Source organism: Bos indicus, chromosome 9, assembly GCF_029378745.1.
Source record: "Bos indicus isolate NIAB-ARS_2022 breed Sahiwal x Tharparkar chromosome 9, NIAB-ARS_B.indTharparkar_mat_pri_1.0, whole genome shotgun sequence".
Classification (NCBI taxonomy): domain Eukaryota; kingdom Metazoa; phylum Chordata; class Mammalia; order Artiodactyla; family Bovidae; genus Bos; species Bos indicus.
The window spans coordinates 70,657,464-70,676,244 of NC_091768.1; the positions used below are offsets into that span (position 1 = coordinate 70,657,464).

The following is an 18,781-nucleotide window of genomic DNA, read 5'->3' on the forward strand; positions in this document are numbered from 1 at the left end:
GATTTCTTCTGTAAAATTAGATAATTTGTACTGACACAAATTCAAAAGATGCAAATGTAGTGTGAAGAGAAGCACCTAAATGGGGTGCAAAGTATCATCTTATTCAATCACATTCAATATTATTAGCATTACCAGATGGGGGAAAAAGTGAACTGAAATTTCACACTTCTCCCTTTCACTTCCATGTGATTTCTGCAGAGCCCTTATCAGTAATGCACACTTGATGGTAGGTTAGATTTTTAGCAGTAACTTGCTCTACTGAAATCTAAACTTCCCATCATTTAAACATTTAATCTTAGAATTTAAAAAAGACAACCTTCCTCTGCTTCCCTGGTACACTCATTCTTTCAACTGTCAAAACTTCAAGAAGTTTACTTTCTCTTCTTTCCATAAACTTCTAACAGCTTTCTCTCTCACTACCTATCTGGTGCCTGTGCCTCCTATTTTGTTCAGAACTCAGAAACTTTCCATCTTTACCCATCAAATTTCGAGTCCACACCACACTTTGCAACAAATCTGCACGGTGGATAAAAAGGCAAACCACTTATCAGTGGTCCATTCCCCATAGTCTCTCACCTTCAAAGACAATTCTTTCACAAGTATACTCTCACCAGAATCTCCCTTGTATAGTAGGAAAAAAATGCACCTTTTCTTTGATCATCTTTGTATTTCTATGGTAGAATCTACTAGTTGCCTCCTAAATAATTGATTTATTTATCCCTTTTCTCTCAAATGGAGCAATCCCCATTTTTAGTGAGCACACTGCAATCCAGCTAAAAGATGCTTTCGGCCTTCCTGGCAGTAGCCATGTGACTCTCAGTTCTGGTCAGTAATATACACAGAGGTGAGAGGGTGCTGGGAAGTCCCTTTAAGTGGAACAGGTCAGTCCTTCTGCCTCCTTTTCTCCATCTACACAAGGAACATGGATAGGACACTGCCTTTCTTTTTATTTTTTTTGAATTTTCCAAATCTGTGAACCATCTTCTTTTTAGTTAAATATATATATATATTTTTTTTTACCTTTTGACCCCCTTGACTGATTTCTTCCACCCCTCACCCCTGACAACCACCAATCTGTTCTCCATATGCAGAAGTTTAGGGGTTGTTTGGTTTGAGTTTTTTTTTTTTTTTTTTTTTAATTTCACATGCAAGAAAGATCATACAGTAATTGCCCCCTTCTCTGACCTAATACAGTGCACTTGAGGTCTATCCATGTGGTCACAAATGGCAAGATTTCGGGTTTTTTTAATGGCTGAATAATGTTCCACTGTGTATATCTATCTATCCACCACATCATCTTTATCCATTCAGCCATCAATGGACACAGGTTGCTTCCATACCTTGGCTATTGTAAATAAAGCTGTAATGAACATGGGAGTGAGACACACTTTCAAGCTAGCATTTCTGTTTTCTTTGGATAAAAATCCAAATGTAGAACTGCTGGATCATATGGGAATCCCTGGCGGATCAAACGGTAAAGAATCTGCCTGCAATATGGGAGGCTAGGGTTTGATCTCTGGGTTGGGAAGATCCCGTGGAGGAGAAAATGGCAACCCACTCCAATATTATTGCCTGGAGAATGCCATAAACAGAGGAGCCTGGCAGGCTACAGCCCATGAGGTCACAAAGCATTAGGTATGACTGAGTGACTAACACAACAGCACAGTGGTAACTTTACTTTTCATTTTTTGAGGAACCTCCAATACAGTTTTCCATAGTGGTAGCACCAATTTACATTCCCACAGACAGTGCATAAGGGTTCCCTTTTCTCCACATCCTCATCAACACCTGTTATTTCTTGTCTTTTTGGTTTCCTTTGCTATGCGGTTTAGTTTGATATAGTCCCACATATGTTTGCTTTTGTAGGTTTCACTTTTGTTGTCAAATTTAAAAAATCATTGCTGAGACCTATATGAAGGAGCCCACCACCTATGTTTTCTTCTAGGAGTTGTGTAGTTCAGGCCTTATGTTCAAGTCTATACCATTCTGAGTTAATTTTTGCGTATTAGTGTAAGCTGGTGGTCCTGTTTCATTCTCTTCCATGTGTCTGTCCAGTTTTCCCAACACAATTTATTGAAGAGACTCCTTTTTGTACTGTATATTTTTGGCTTTATTGTAAATTAATTGATAATATATACATGGGTTTATTTCTGGACCCTCCATTCTTTTTCATTGACCTATCTGTCTGTTTTTAATACCAATACCATACTGTTTTAATTGCTATAGCTCTGTAATAGTTTGAAATCAGAGAGTGTGATTACTCCAGCTTTTTTTTTTTTCTCCCCAAGATTGTTTTGGTTATTCAGGATGTTTTGCAATATAAATGTTAAGATTGTTTATTCTATGAAAAATACCATCGTAATTTTGATAGGGATTACACTGAATTTGTAGATTACATTGGATAATATGGACATAATATTAAGTGTTCTTATCCATAAGCATGGAATAGCTCTCCATTTACATGTGTCTCCTTCAATTTCTTTTCTTAATGTCTGGTATTTTTCAATATATATCCCTGGTTAAATTTATTCCCTTCTGATACAATTGTAAATGGGATTTTCTTAATTTCTCTTTCTGATAATTTGTTTTTAGTGTATAGAAACACAACGGATTTTGAGTATTGATTTTATAACCTGCAACATCACTAAATTTGTTTATATTAGTTCTATATTTTATTAGTCATACTAGTTTTTTGATGGAGTCTTCAGGGTTTTCTATATATATTTATCATGTCATCTGCAAATAGTGAGTTTTACTTCTTCCTTTCCAATTTGGAAGTCTTCTATTTATTTTTCTTGCCTAATGCTCTGTCCAGGATTTCCAATACTTTTGAATGAAAATGGCAATAATGGGTATCCTTATGCTTGTTCCTGATCTTGGAGGAAAAGCTTTTTAGCTTTTCACCATTGAGTATGATGTTAGCTGCAGGCTTGTTACTATGGATGTTACTATGTTGAAGTAAGTTCCCTCCATACCCATCTTTGTTGAGAGTTTATCATAAATGGATGTTAAATTCCGTCAAATGTTTTTTCTCTATTTACTGAAACGATCATATGATTTTTATCCTTCATTTTGTTAATGCACTGTATGCATCACATGGTCTGATCTGCGGAGACTGAACCAGCTTTTCATCCCTGGAATATATCCAGGGATTTATTCTTTCAAAGTCACTAGTTTGCCAGATTCAATTCTCTGTTTTCATCTTATTCGATGTCTTGGCAACATTAGACACATGATGCCTCACCCATCCTTAAAACACTCTTTTTAATTTCCCCAGCAGAGATTGATTTTCTTCTTAACTTAATGGTCATTCCTTCCCTGACTATGCTGTTTTCTCCTTGCTTTCCCAACATCTACATTTTTTTTTTTAATGCTCCAGCCCTCTGAATTCTACTCCCTTCTATGTGATTATTTTAGATTTATAGTTTAAAATATCATTTGTATTCTGATGCCACTCTGGTCTCCAAACTCATGTATCTAAACTAGATGTTTGACACCTCCATTTAGATGTTTAAAAGACACCTCAAAATTTACTTGGCCAAAACAAAATTCTCCCACATCTCCTGAACCGTTGTTCTTCCCATCTTAGTACATATTCACCACCATCCACTTGGCTGCTCAATGCAAAAACCATGGCATCACCCAGATCTCCTCTCTCCCTCTCGCCCCCACCCCACCCCAAGCATTACAAGTCCTGCTGTCTGTGCCTCCACAGTACATCCAGCACTTCTCACCACCTCCCCCAGCTACCACTCTGGGGCAAGCAACACCTCTCTCTTCAAAACCCTGCCATAGCCAGGGTGTCCTCTTTCTATTTCCTCAAAGTCTATTTACTAAGCAGCAGCCAAAGTAATCTTTCCAACGTGCAGATCTGATTCTGTCTCTTCCCTGCCTCTTGGACTGAAATCTAAGCTCCACAAGGCCTCACATGGCCTCCACAGCTCTAGGTGACCTGACTGGCCTCCTCTCCCAGTTCTGTCTCTTGCCACTCTTGCCTCAAGTGCTGTGCATCAGCCACACTGGATTTTTCTTTTTTTCCTGTTTTCTGAACACCCTAAGCTCTGGACTGCTTTTTAAAACTACCAGCTGTTAGTAGTTTTCCAGCTGTTAGCAGGCTTCCAACTAATTGCTCTTCCCCAGTATCTTCTCACTATCAGCCCCTCCTCTTCTGCATTCAGAGGATTCTCTAAGCTAAGGCAGCTTCTCCCTAATCACCTGCTCTCACATCACTCTCATTATTTTTTTTCCTTCATGGGAAATTAAGTTGCTCATTAATTAAAAAAAAAAAAAAAAACCACTGGTTTCTCCTCACACTGGAAACTACAGAACAGGACCGTTTGGATCTTGTTTACTGCTGGATACCCAGGGTCTTAAACAGTGACGAGCAAGCAGTTGGGGCTCAATAAATTATTTGCTGAATGAATAAAGACTTAATATCAAAACTTTAAAGTCACTCAGTCTGAACCATTATTCAGGTATCTAAAACTCTGAGTAACAGACCTGAGAAATATCTTACCACGATATGCTGCTCAGAACTGCACTGCTTCTGAGGTAGACAATTCTCTCTCTTAACAACTAGGATTGCTCAAATGCCCTTACTCCTTCGTAAGCTGAAGGCTGACTACTGTGGCTCTGTTCATCTGTGGAGAACTCTATGATCAAGCAGGTATATTCCTTGTGTTTCAGACAAGATAGTGCTTCAAATATCTGAAGGTGGTGACTGTACCTTCCCAGAGTTGAACAGTCCCAGTCTCTTTAACGGCTCTTCACAAGGCTATTAAAAACAAGAGTTTCGGGTCTTCTCTTCACCCTTCCACATACTCCAAGACTGCCCCAAACCACAATGTAGTCACATATTTAGCTATCAACCATGCCATGAGTATGCAACTCTGGTCCAATTTACCTCATAAACCGATCTCTTTCTGAGGGAGCTTGACCTAACTGAAGTTAACTCTATCTTCCTTCCAGTTCAAGCTCACACACCATTTCCCATCCATGCATCCTTCATACCACTAAGTGCACACTGCTTCTGTAATCTCTGGGCACTACAGTCATTCCCATCTTCTTCCCAGAATTCCTGACGCCATTTAGCTTTCCCAACATAAGATACCAATCCTATCCTATGGAAAAAGACCTCCTGGCCTCCCTTCTTGGATAAAGGTCCTGATTTTCCACATATGCAAATTAAAATTATAAACTCTCTTTATCTTCCCACAGGTAGCCTGAGGCAGACTAGCATTATTTCTAATCAGCAGCCAGGGAGCCACAGAAAGGAGAGGCCCTTTTAGTTAACTACGAGAACAGATCTGCAGCCAGAAGAGCAAGGTGGAGCCAACACTGGTGCCCCTGGACAAACTGGAACAACCGTCAGTGCACCGATCCTACGGACTCTCGGGGATAAGGTGGGACCTCCACGCCATTCCCTTCCTTGCTCCTCCAAGAACAGCCAAAGAAAACTAGAGTTACTCCAAATCGCAATATGAGTTACCTTACACTGCTGAGCACAGCAGCACTTTTTTAGAATCATCTGTAATCTAATTTACTCCCTTTGACTCCAAAACACACTAATATCTCACTTCAATCTTTCAGGTAGAGTAATAACTGTTGGGAAGTTAATGATTACAGAAACACAGTTGGTCATCTGAAAACATTTCAGATGTTCCAGTGTGTCAGCACTCTGGCAAACAGAGTAGCCTTAACGAAGTAGGCTGAAAAATACAACTATGTAGGTTAATATATCCTGAAAGAGTTTAGGTAAGTCTGGACGACCAAAATACTGATTGCAAAATGACTAGAATGATCCAGGTATAGGATTAGCTGTGATTCAGAAACAAAAAGTCAAATAAACCTATAGATCAGATCTGTGATTTTTAAAAAAAAAATTATTATATATACTCTGAGAAGTAATAATTCCTAACAATATGCCACATTAAACTAGTTTTCTAGTATTCCGTCTTTGACAAGTACAGCAAAGGATAATTTGTGGGGAATCGAGTTATCTTCTACATCTGCCTCAGGAGATAACAATACCCCCGCTTTAGTTCATCCCTGTCCTTAATAATATACTACACATTTACCCTGACAAAATTAACCTATATCATATCCAGTCAGATTTTATTTTTAATAAACAAAAGTTCCTAAAATTTGAAAGTGCTTCCAAGTTCCAAAGCTATGAGATTTCGTCAGATCTCATCTAGAATCACATAGTTTTAAAGCAAACCTTGGTATCTACATCTGTAAATCTTTCATTAATGAACATTTATTAGCTGCCTAACACACTACAGAAAAATGCAGTTAAGTGTTATCTCTTCTAACGTAATTATTTCTTACATTCATTCTAAAGAGAATCTCTTCTTGGAGGAACACGAGTTGTCCATTTCTGAATCTCCACCAAGTTCTCATGAAGAACTGACAACAAATAGTGAAGTCAATTTAAAACTCAACTCACAGCATTGTGTGATCTTCTGGATGTTGGAAGAGATACGCTGGGCCAACTGGGCGGGGTCACCACCAACACCTGGAGTGTAAGACATGGTTGCTTTGCTTGTTCGCTAATTTCATCAGCTGTTGGTGAGCAGTGCAGTTTTCTCAGCAGTCACCTAAATAACATAAAAGAAAAGTCACATAGTTATACCTATTTTAAAGTTACTCCTTCAGTTCAGTTCAGTTGCTCAGTCATGTCCGACTCTTTGTGACCCCATGAATCGCCGCACGCCAGGCCTCCCTGTCCATCACCAACTCCCAGAGTTCACTCAAACTCACGTCCATCGAGTCGGTGATGCCATCCAGCCATCTCATCCTCTGTCGTCCCCTTTTCTTCCTGCCCCCAATCCCTCCCAGCATCAGAGTCTTTTCCAGTGAGTCAACTCTTCGCATGAGGTGGCCAAAGTACTGGAGTTTCAGATACATTTTACAAATTTGATGTACCTAACAGGGTTGAAATTTAGCAAAGGAACTCTTCAAAGAGTAAAACTCACATGTTGATATTCTTAAAAATGGACTTTATAGGACAGAACTGAATTAAACATGTTAAAGAAAATAAGGTTCAAATTGTCCATTCCCTTTGGAAACATCTTTGATCTCGCAAAGGATGACTTAGCAAGTGCCTTTTCTGTGTATCATTTTAACCATTTGTATATTTCCTTCTTAACTAAACTGTGAGCAACTATAGGCCAGGGTCCACATACTATTTATGTTTCTTTCTCCAACATTTAAAATAATTCCTGGCAGAGAAGAGGAATTCAATTATGAATTATATGGCACACCCATTTCAGGTTTTCCCCAGAAATTTCATTTTATCTCATTTAACTTAACACAGGAACAGCTCACTAATGGGTCTCTGATTTTAATGGGAAAAAAGGTTCAATTTGAAAGAGCAGAGCCAAAAAGTTAAGAAAAAAGGAAATAAACCCTGTAAAAGGCCCATCACATGCACATTCCCCTGAAAGAGTAAGGAGAATTCTGCTGTGGAAGCCAGTATCTTAGAACAGGAAGCTAAGTGGGGCAGCTGCCACAGGAAGCAGGTAAAATGAAGGTCTGTTCTTCTTCAGTTCATACCACACATCAGTCATAGTTAGGGGAAAAGGATAAAAAGGAGTGTCCCTGTGGATAGGACTATGCACAGCAAAGAATTTCAACTACTCCTGAACTATCTTTTCATGGAGTATGCTCAGAACACTGTAAAGGTGCAGGCAGTCAGCATGCTAACTGACTCTGCTACACAGCCTACATTACATTAGGCCCTGGGGAGCTGCGAACAAGCAAACAAAACAATCAAGAGAAAGCATCTGCTTGAACCAGTTCAGTTCAGTCGCTCAGCTGTGTCCGACTCTTCGCAACCCCATGGACTGCAGCAGGCCAGGCCTCCCTGTCCATCACCAACTCCTGGAGTTTACTCAGACTCATGTCTGTTGAGATGGTGATGCCATCCAACCATCTCATCCTCTGTCATCCCCTTCTCCTCCCACCTTCAATCTTTCCCAGCATCAGGGTCTTTTCAAATGAGTCAGTTCTTCGCATCACGTGGCCCTAATATTGGAGTTTCAGCTTCAGCATCAGTCCTTCCAATGAATAATCAGGTCTGATTTCTTTTAAGATGGACTGGTTGGATCTCCTTGCTGTCCAGAGGATTCTCAAGAGTCTTCTCCAACACCACAGTTCAAAAGCATCAATTTTTCGGTGCTCAGCTTTCGTTATAGTCCAACTCTCATATCCATACATGACTACTGGAAAAACCATAGCTTTGACTAGACAAAGCTTTGCTGGCAAAGTAATATCTCTGCTTTTTAATATGCTGTCTAGGTTGGTCATAATCTTTGTTCCAAGGAGCAAGCATCTTTTAATTCATGGCTGCAGTCACCATCTGCAGTGATTTTGGAGCCCAGAAAAATAAAGTCTCTCCCTGTTTCCACTGTTTCCCCATCTATTTCCCATGAAGTGATGGGACCAGATGCCATGATCTTAGTTTTCTGAATGTTGAGTTTAGAGCCAACTTTTTCACTGTCCTCTTTCACTTTTTCAAGAGGCTCTTTAGTTCTTCTTTGCTTTCTGCCATAAAAGTGGTGTCATCTGCATATCTGAGGTGATTTATATTTCTCCCAGCAATCTTGATTCCAGCTTGTGCTTCATCCAGCCCAGCGCTTCTCATGATGTACTCAGAATTTAGGCTAAATAAGCAGGATGACAATATACAGCCTTGACGTACTCCTTTTCCTATTTGGAACCAGTCTGTTGTTCCATGTTCAGTTCTAACTGTTGCTTCCTGACCTGTATAAAGGTTTCTCAAAAGGCAGGTCAGGTGGTCTGGTATTCCCATCACTTTCACAATTTTCCACAGTTTGTTGTGATCCACACAGTCAAAGGCTTTGGTATAATCAATAAAGCAGAAGTAGACATTTTTCTGGAACTCTCTTGCTTTTTCGATGATCCAGTGGATGTTGGCAATTTGATATCTGGTTCCTCTGCCTTTTTAAGTCCAGCTTGAACATCTGGAAGTTCACAGTTCACGTACTGTTGAAGCCTAGCTTGGAGAATTTTGAGCATTATTTTACTAGTGTGTGAGTGAAGTGAAAGTTGCTCAGTTGTGTCCGACTCTTTGCGACCCCATAGGCTATACAGTCCATGGAATTCTCCAAGCGAGAATACTGGAGTGGGTAGCCTATCCCTTCTCCAGGATTAGCGTGTGAGATGAGTACAATTGTGCGGTAGTTTGAGCATTCTTTGGCACTGCCTTTCTTTGGAATTGGAATGAAGATGGTAAGAATACACAGAAGAACTATACAGAAAAGATCTTCACGACCCAGATAATCATGATGGTGTGATCACTCACCTAGAGCCAGACGTCCTGGAATGTGAAGTCAAGTGGGCCTCAAAAAGCATCACTATAAACAAAGCTAATGGAGGTGATGAATTCCACTTGAGCTATTTCAAATTCTAAAAGATGATGCTGTGAAAGTGCTGCACTCAATATGCCAGCAAATTTGGAAAACTCAGCAGTGGCCACAGGACTGGAAAAGGCCAGTTTTCATTCCAATTCCAAAGAAAGGCAATACCAAAGAATGCTCAAATCAAGTCTGCCATTTACAAGAATGATAAAGTTAATAATATAAAACAATGAAAGCAATACAAGCCTGCCCTCTTCTGTGACATTAGTTTTAGGGGGCAGCAAGGATGGGCAGCTTTAGAACCAGAATCCTGGAACTGAATCCTATCTCTGCTGGTGGGTGGGTTGATCAGTAGAAAGTCATGTGCTGGGCAAAAGTGATAGGGATAGGGAAAAGGAAACATGACTATCACTCTTCTCTAAAAAGAATTTATGAAACTCAGGTGTAAGACTTGGATACCTGAGTATGACTATATGAAAAACAACAAAGGCAAAGACATGAAGCTGAGGCAGACAGACCCAGATCCCGTGGACAGCATGAAGGCAGTGTGTCAGTTACCAAAGGAAGGGGAAATGTACGGTCAACCCTGGATCAGATGCGTCATGGTCGGGTAAGCAGGAGATGACTCAGAGAAGGAAAAGGTGCAATGGCCTAACATTTACTGCACATCTGTGAAATGAAAAGCATTTCACATAGACTGTCTAATTTAATTTTCAAGTTCTCCCCTTTAGGTAGTGACAAATAAACCTGGCTTTACCAATGAGCAAACTGTGGCATATGAAGATTAAGTAACTGGAAAGGTACCCCAAACGACCCAGTAGGCAGAGGTGGGATTCAATTCCAGGGTTCTGATTCTAACACTACCTGTCCTTGCTGCTGCTGCTGCTAAGTCGCTTCAGTCATGTCTGACTGTGTGACCCCACAGACGGCAGCCCACCAGGCTCCCCCGTCCCTGGGATTCTCCAAGCAAGAGCACTAGAGTGGGTTGCCATTTCCTTCTCCAATGCATGAAAGTGAAAAGTGAAAGTGAAGTCGCTCAGTCGTGTCTCTTAGCGACCCCATGGACACTCCGTCCATGGGATTTTCCAGGCAAGAGTACTGGAGTGGGGTGCCATTGCCTGCTCCGCTACCTATCCCTGCTGCCCCATAAAACTGATGTCACAGAAGAGGGTGGGCTCTGGATGCTAGGTTTGGTTTGAATATGTTGCAAGAAGAACCCACTGGAGATTTCTGGCAATCAGGAGGGAAGAGACCACAAGGAAATATGTGTCTTTGATCTAATGGTTGGTGCTGGTAGGAAGTACAACAGTGGAACGGCTGTGACAGAAAAAATAGTACTGGGGCCATGCTTGTGCTCTGCTGTGTCGAGGCCACCCTTGAATCCCTGGGAGGTTTTAGATGCTCTCCATTCTCTCTCCCTGATTGACAGGTCCAGTTTCTCTATTCTGAGCCCTTTGGACTTCACTAAGTAATTGAAAGAGACCCAAAACCAATTTCACAAAAGGGTAAATCAAACTTCTACTCAAACAGTAGAACCACTGCAGCAGGGCAGCAGGAATAAGATTACTCCCAGGTAGCCTTGGACTTGGGCTTGCAGCCACCTGAAGAGCTGAGGACCCAACCTACACTGGATCTGGGATTCAGCGAGATCAACACTATCCCAAGTTGCCTACAAAACACCAACTAGATCTTTAAAATTTGCATCTTTTTTCCCCCAATAAGAACTTGGGGGTTGAAAAGGGCTTCCCTGATGGTTCAGTGAGTAAAGATTCTACCTGCCAATGCAAGAGACACAGGAAATGCGGGTTTAATCCCTGGGTCAGGAAGATTACCTGGAGAAGGAAATGGTAACCCACTCCAGTATTCTTGCCTGAATGCGATGAACAGAGGTGCCTAGTGGACTGCAGTCCAAAGAGCTGGATGAAACTGAGCACAACAGCTTTACTTAGATACAATTCACAGAGCATACACTCACCCATTTAAAGTGCACTATCCAATGGTGTCTTTAAACACTCATAATAAAAAGTTGTGCAACCACGACATCACTGCTAGAACATTTCCTTACCCCGCAAATAAAGCTGATACCCATTAGCAGTGACTCCCCATTTCTGAACAAGTTCCTAAGCTGCAGGCCACCACTCATCTATTTTATGTCTTTACAGGCTTGCCAGTTCTGTACATTTCATATTAAAGGAAACATACAACGTGTTCTTTTTGTGACTGATTTCTTTTTCTCAGCATGTTTTCAAGGCCCATTCATGTTGCAGCATGTATCGATTCTTCCCTCCTGTTCACTGCTGCTGCTGTTGTTAAGTTGCTTCAGTTGTGTCAGATTCTGTGCTACCCCACAGGCTGCAGCCCACCAGGCTCCCCTGTCCCTGGGATTCTCGAGCCAAGAACATTGGAGTGGGTTACCATTGCCTTCTCCCTCCCTGTTCACTGCCAAATAATATTTTACTGTACAGACAGGGGCAACGTCCTCCTGGCTCACTGATATCCTTCTTTCTCCTTTCCCTCTATCAACTAGGCTCACGGCCTACACAAACACACTTGATGAGAACATGTTCCTCTTTCTTCTTTATGTACTCTCTTGGGGGTGCTCTTCCGTCCACACACAAACAAATGAGTCTCACATCCACGTCTCCAAGTCACACTCTTCACTCTCTGTAGTGTCTCTATGTCTTTGAAGCTGCAGGAACTCACTAACTGCCTTTCAGCTGCCAGTGGCACTGGCAAAAATGGGAAGTCTCTACTTTGAGGAAGACACTTAACATTTGGGCCTGCGGCCAGGATCCAAATGAGATAATGCACATCCAGGGACCAAGAGCTTTCCTACTCCACACAGAAGAAAGGAAAGCTCCGCTCTTGCATCTGCAGGAGCAACATCAACAGATCATAACCACCTTCCCTGCCTCAGGACCACCTGACCACAGGATTAGCTGAGGCCCGCTTTCTCCCCCAGAGTGGGGAGTATGATCACTGAGTCCCATGGACTGCCACTTCATGGTAGCATTAACCTTAACCCTCAAGACTCAATAAGCCTAGGATAAGCCTTCCCACTATTTTCTTTTATGGTCGCCTTTTCTGCTCTTTAGAGAATCAACCAAATAGCTACAAACTACCAGTGTTCCTCATCCCTTTACTCAAGCGCCTGCATTTGAGGAAGCTCTGCTGGTGAGACAACTAAGCGTCATTCATCCAAAAGGGCCGCCACTGCTGGACTGGCTGCATTTCCTCAGAGGAAGGGCGAAGTGCTGAGTCTCTTGGCTCAGTGCTGAGCTAAGAATGAAAAGAAACTGTGATCGATGGAAGGGAAGGAAAAACTCAACAAGATTATCGCTAACATGATTTTCTAAGCATTGTGTTTAGGACTTCCATGTTTATTTTCTCAGTTGATTCTTCCATCAAGCCTACGGAGATAGGTACGACAATAATTATGATTTTTTACACGAAGAAACTGAGGCATAATGAGAATAAGCAACACACTTAATGTAAGAAAAGAACTAAAATTTGAAACTAAATCTTAAAGCCTACTATATTTTTAAAACACAAAACCATGTTGTTGCTGCCCTGTACAACAAAATTAAGGACAGGTGAGCCCACTCAATTCAGAAACACCAAATTTACCACCTTTCTGCAGACCCTGTATGAAATCTGGCTAAACTCAAGGAAGATGGGGAAATAGGCCTGGGGTGACTTCATGATGAATCAAGGTAACACGGCTGCATAGCTTCCTTATCTTCTCTTATTCTGCTCATCTGCTCATCAGTTCAGTTCAGTTCAGTTCAGTTGCTCAGTCGTGTTTGACTCTTTGCAACCCCATGAATCGCAGCACGCTAGGCCTCCCTGTCCATCACCAACTCCCGGAGTTCACTCAGATTCACATCCATTGAGTCAGTGATGCCATGCAGCCATCTCATCCTCTGTCGTCCCCTTCTCCTCCTGCCCTCAACCCCTCCTAGCATCAGAGTCTTTTCCAAGGAGTCAACTCTTCGCATGAGGTGGCCAAAGCTCATAGTGATATCTAAAAGACAACAGTGATTGGCTCTCCTGATGATGAGCTATGAGAAATAAAGGATCCAAACAACCAACTATATTATAAAATACATAGAAATACATACACAGGTAACTATAAACTGATTTAAAAGTGTATGATCTTTGCACACAGGCTACATCAACCAAGTTATTCTGAGGTCTGCTTTGCATGTTCACTCTCCATCCAGCACGTAGCCCAGAGCTAAAATGCACCAAAGAACTCACGCTGTATACTTCTGAAAGGCCATTCAGAATTCCTAGTTTTATGGCTCAGAATAACTGTACCTCATTATCTAAACTAGCACTATCAAGTGTTCGCACATGTGTGGCCACTGGCTTGGACAGCTCACGGATGGAACATTTCCATTTCAGCAAAGTTCTGCTGAACAGTGTTCACCAAACATCTCAAAAATTAGCATTGTATGAGGATATATAAACATTACAAAGGGAAAGATGGGAAGAGAGGATCAAAGTGCAATATTTGTACTGAGAATCTTAAGACTGTTTCTAAAGAGCACAAATAAAAGAACAAAGGGGATTTTTAAAAGGAATCTTGAGCATCAAACATTATTCCTAGTTACTACAGGATGCAGTGCAGAATTCTTAAAATTCCCATTAACATAAAGGTCATGCTCTGTAAATTCAGTGTGGATAAAGCAATAGAAATAGTTTATAGTCAGCTTTACTTTCTTAACAGTGAGCATCAGCAGTACTTTCCTCCAACCTGTGCTCCAAAAATAAGCTCCCAGAAGGGCAGGTTTATTTTGTTTGTTTTTGGTGGTTTTTTTTTTTTTGGTCTACTGCATAGACTGCTCTACTTTAAGTATCTGTATATATAATAAATGCTTAATAAATATTTGTAAAATAAATGTACCTATTTCCTAAGAACACATACCCAGTCTGAGGGTTAATATAACCACTGCCAAGACAGTGAACTCAAGGGCTTTCTTTCAGATCCAGGATGTCCCAGGCTTATCGCTGACTTGGGCCACTGCTCCACGGTATTTCCTCTCCCTGGAGGGCTCATCCCATGGCCCCCGCCTCCTCCCTCGGTGACTTGCTCTTTTTCTCCCAGGAAGTCGCGTCACATGGCTGGAGAAGTATTCTACAGTTACTGTGATCTGAAGTGCGAAGTCACCATTCTGCCACTCTGCTGATTTAACCTACTGCATCACAGTGCTAAACATCATTTAAAATGATCTAGTCAGTACATCATTTATTGTCTATTCCTACCTCCGGAATATGGAGATGAGAGAGGCAAGTCTGCCAGTCTTGTGGAATTCACAAGTGCTGGGGCCACAGGAGATGTTCCACAGATGTGAGGGTCATCACTCTACTACAAGCATGAGCACTGTCAACATAAGCTGCACGAACTGCATTTGTTAGCTCAGCTCCTCCATCCGTTAAATTATCATACAACTCGGTTTGGTCCACAATACCAAGAATTATTTTTCACTCTTTCATGCACTAAGCTTTCAAATTTAATGGAATTACAGCAAACTTTACTCAGACTTACTGCAGGTGTTCTATACGATTTATTTTTTAACCAGCAGCCCCTGGCTAAAGTTTGAGATCATAATCAAAATTCAGACTGATTTTGAGATCAGGAACAGCAGAAGTAAGATATCTGAAGAAAAATGTACATGTTACTGAGTTAACATGGTATCATGTTAACTTCTTCAGAAAATCTGAACTAAAGCATAATTCTTAACCAGTCAAAAGTCTGGGACAAACTTCTCAAAGCAGCCTGCAAAGCAGAGGCCTGTCCACATCACAACACACAGTTTAACACTGCTATAAGTCTCTGCCCTGGGCGGGTGGGGGCGGTGATCAGGACAACTCCTGAAGAAACGTTCACTCCAATATCACTGAACAGCACAGCATTTCATAACCATTTTCTTTTCTTCCAGATGCTGTGCAAGCTTTAATGATATATAATTATGGTCAGAATATGTTGATCTGAATTAAACAAAATTTAGCATGTGTCTACAAGAGCCAAGCAAATGTAAGAAACTTGAGAGGGAAAAAAATACACAGCATATGACTGGAAGGGCATTTTTTTCTTTTGTCTGAATTTAAGGAAAGTAACAACCTAAAAAACAAGAGGGGCGGGGTAGGGAGGCATCCTGGTATATTTTCTGTACCTGCAAAGGGCTTTCTGCAAGCCAATTAAGGGCAGGTACTCAGATGGTAAAGAATCTGCCTACAATGCAGGAGACGTGGGTTCGATCCCTGGGTCGGGCAGATCCCCTGGAGAAGGGAATGGCAACCCACTTCAGTATTCCTGCCTGGAAAATTCCACGGACAGAGGAGCCTGACGGGCTAGAGTTCGTGGGGTCGCACAAGAGTCGGACACGAAAGAGCGACTAACACTTTCCTGCACTGAAAAGATCAAAGAAAGGCTGCATGTCAAACTCCTTGCCAAACCGAAAACCAACCACGATGAGCCTTCGAATAAACAGACGGCTCCTTTACTACAGAAATATATGTCTTCAGTTGTTCTGTATTCGAGAGGAGAACTTTAAAGCGCGTTTTCTAAATCCGTGCGTTAAAAAGAGGAAGAGGTCAACTGGTGTCCAGCCCCAGGCAGAAGCAGAATTCCAGAGCTGGGCCGGAGCGGCTACGGCACCAGCCCCGCCCCGGAGCCCGCAGCCCGCCGGTGCGCCTGAGCGAGCGCGGCCGGGGCGGCCGGGGGCGGAGGCGAGGCTAGAGCGCAGCGGGCGCTGGGCGGGCCGGGCTGGCAGGGCCGGCGGGACCCGCCTGATCGGGCGGCGCACCCGCGCCAGCCGGCGGGGCGTGGGGAGCAGCGAGATCTCGGGACAGGGTTAGCGCCGGCCCTCCGACTCCCGAGAGCCTGCCGCAAAGCGCAGGGGCGGCGGCCACCTGACAACGCGCACAAAAAACAAGGTGGCGCGGCAGCCACGGGGACACGCGCTTTCGGGGCGCCCCGCCAGAGACACCCCCTCCCGAGGCTCCTCTTACCCCGACCTCCTCGGCTTCCTTCTCCTTCTTTGGCCGCGGGGACCCAAGGGCCCCTGAGCCCCCAGCTACGATTCTCAGCTGATGGGTGGTGGCGCTGGAACGCCCATTGCGCATGCCCGCAATACCACCCAGGGAAGGAGGCGGGGCTTTCTCCCCTCTCATTGGCCAGTGGAGTTGAGTGACGGCGGCCTTCCCCGCCCACTCTGGTTCTAAGCTAAGGAACAGGGGTTTCTGCAAAATCACACAGTACACAGGAGGTGTTCTTTGAGGTCTCAAGTGCGGATGGCGAACGCCCTAGTTTGCGTGTAAAAAACAAAAAGAGGGAATGGAGAGCTGCTGTTTTCTTTATCTGGTGATTTCGGCCTCCCTAGACTTCAGGCCGTATCATCAACTCATGCCTTACCTTGTTTCCCAACACTTAACTCTACAGTAGACCGTATTCGCAAGTCCATTAAAAAAATGCAAACGTATAAATATGCAGTTCTTGCAGTTCTAACAGGAACAATGAAGGAATAAACGAAGAGTAATTTCCTTGTGCTCTCTTAGACAAGTTTTCATAGCATCCTTGAAAGGCAGGATGTAGTTTTCCCAGGATTTGAAGTGAACAGAGAATGTTCTTATGATAAATATTCAAATATAAAGTAATCGTTAGATAAAAAGCATCAGTTGCTTCAGGTGAAAGAAATACCAAATTAATTAATGAGGTCTTTACTGGGGCTTCTCAGGCGCTGTAGTAGTAAAGAATCTGCCTGCCAATGTAGGAGACACAAGAGACGCAGGTTCGATCCCTGGGTTGGGAAGATCCCCTGGAATAGAAAGTGGCAACCCACTCCAGTATTCTTGCCTGGAAGATTCCATGAACAGAGGAGCATGGTGGGCTACAGTCCATGGGACTACAAAGAGTTGGACCCAACTGAGCACAAAGCACATATTTGTCTTTATTAAGGCAACAGTATTTTCTGAAAGGATCATCAGGACATCAAAATCCAGATAAACTAAAGTGGAAAAGAAATCTAAAGCCAGAATACTTTGAATTGGTACCACCCAAACAAATTTTTGGAGAAGGAAACGGCAACCTACTCCCGTATTCTTGTCTTGAGAATTTCAAGGACAGAGGAGCCTGGCAGGCTACAGTCTATGGAATACAGGGAGCTGGACATGACTGAGGGACTAATAGTTTCACTTTCACTTTAGGAGCAAATTTTAGGTTGTTTGTAATTATGCATACAAATGTACTTAAGTGAGAGGTCACTCAAGGATAAGAAATATAAGAGGCTCTCTATTTATTTTTCATTTTTCTCCTTTAAATAGAGAAATGGGAACAAGAAATATTTTATTTTTTTAAAAAATTTTTGGTTATGCTGCATCTTTGTTGCACCACTCAGGCTTTCTCTGGTTGCCCCATGCATGTGGGATCCTAGTTCCCTAAGCAGGGATCAAGCCCACATCCCCTGCAATGAAAGGCAGATTCTCAACCGCTGGACCACCAGGAAAGTCCCCAAGAAATATTTTCTAGTTCTCATTTTTCCTGAAGAATACTGTGGTGTAAGTGTGACAATAGGCAGCAACTTATACTTTCACTCTGTTAGAAAAAGATGGGCAGGATTGTCAGACAAAACGCACACACCCGCATCTAAAGGAGCAGCATGATTCAGCTAGAGCCGATTGTGGACTTTTAGGAACATTGGCCCAATATAATCAAATTATCAGCTTTGTTGAGATATAGTGGAAATTCTGATTTTTTGCGAAATTTTTTTCCCAGTATTCTTAACCTTTTTATAAAACATTCTGTAATCAAATAAAATATGTATTTCAGCCTTTGTAATAGATGATAATTTCAGCCATCGAGTATTAAAGCTGGAGAAAGCCTAACAGAAAAGCTAGCTCTATTTCCCCATTTGACAGATGAAAAAAATCTGAAACCCAAAGAAGCATCATCAAAATTACACAAATAATTATGAGAAGCACAGGTCCAGGTAACCTAATTCAGCATCTTGATTTCTTCCTTTATTTCATTCAGCAAATACTCACTGATGCTCTGCCCTGTGCTAGGTGCTGTGTGAGGCACTGCAAATCTCAAAATGAGGAGGATACAGTATTTTCCCTCAAGGAGTGAGATCTTTCCCAGAACACTGCAAGAGATGCTGTGATAAAGATTTGTACACAGCACCAAGGGAGCCCAGAGATGAGGATCACTTACCGGGACAGGGACCATTCCAAAAAAGGAAGAGTTACTAGAATCTTGAAAAATGTGTAAGAGTTTACTGGGGAGACAAGATGGGAAAGGACATTCCACTCAAAAGGAAGAACACATAAAACATAAAATCATAGGCAAGTGTAAACTCTCAGGGATCTCTTATGACTTTAATTAGATAAAGCAA

The 18,781-nt window shown here is 42.2% G+C and overlaps 1 protein-coding gene across 2 annotated transcripts in view; it reads right to left on the reverse strand.

Moving 5' to 3' along the window:
- The window catches only part of STX7 (syntaxin 7), a 56,695-nt gene extending 40,178 nt beyond the window's left edge, over nt 1-16,517 (reverse strand). The window contains exons 1-2 of one of the 2 annotated variants that reach the window (XM_019967450.2): nt 16,407-16,517; nt 6,449-6,599 (exon numbers count right to left, since the gene is read on the reverse strand). In XM_019967450.2, coding sequence (XP_019823009.1) covers nt 6,449-6,533 — 85 coding nt within the window. In that variant the 5' untranslated portion in view covers nt 6,534-6,599; nt 16,407-16,517. Of the gene's footprint in view, nt 1-6,448; nt 6,600-16,400 lie in introns of both variants that reach the window. The other variant, XM_019967449.2, reaches the window with a different exon arrangement.
- Nucleotides 16,518-18,781: the final 2,264 nt, after the last annotated feature.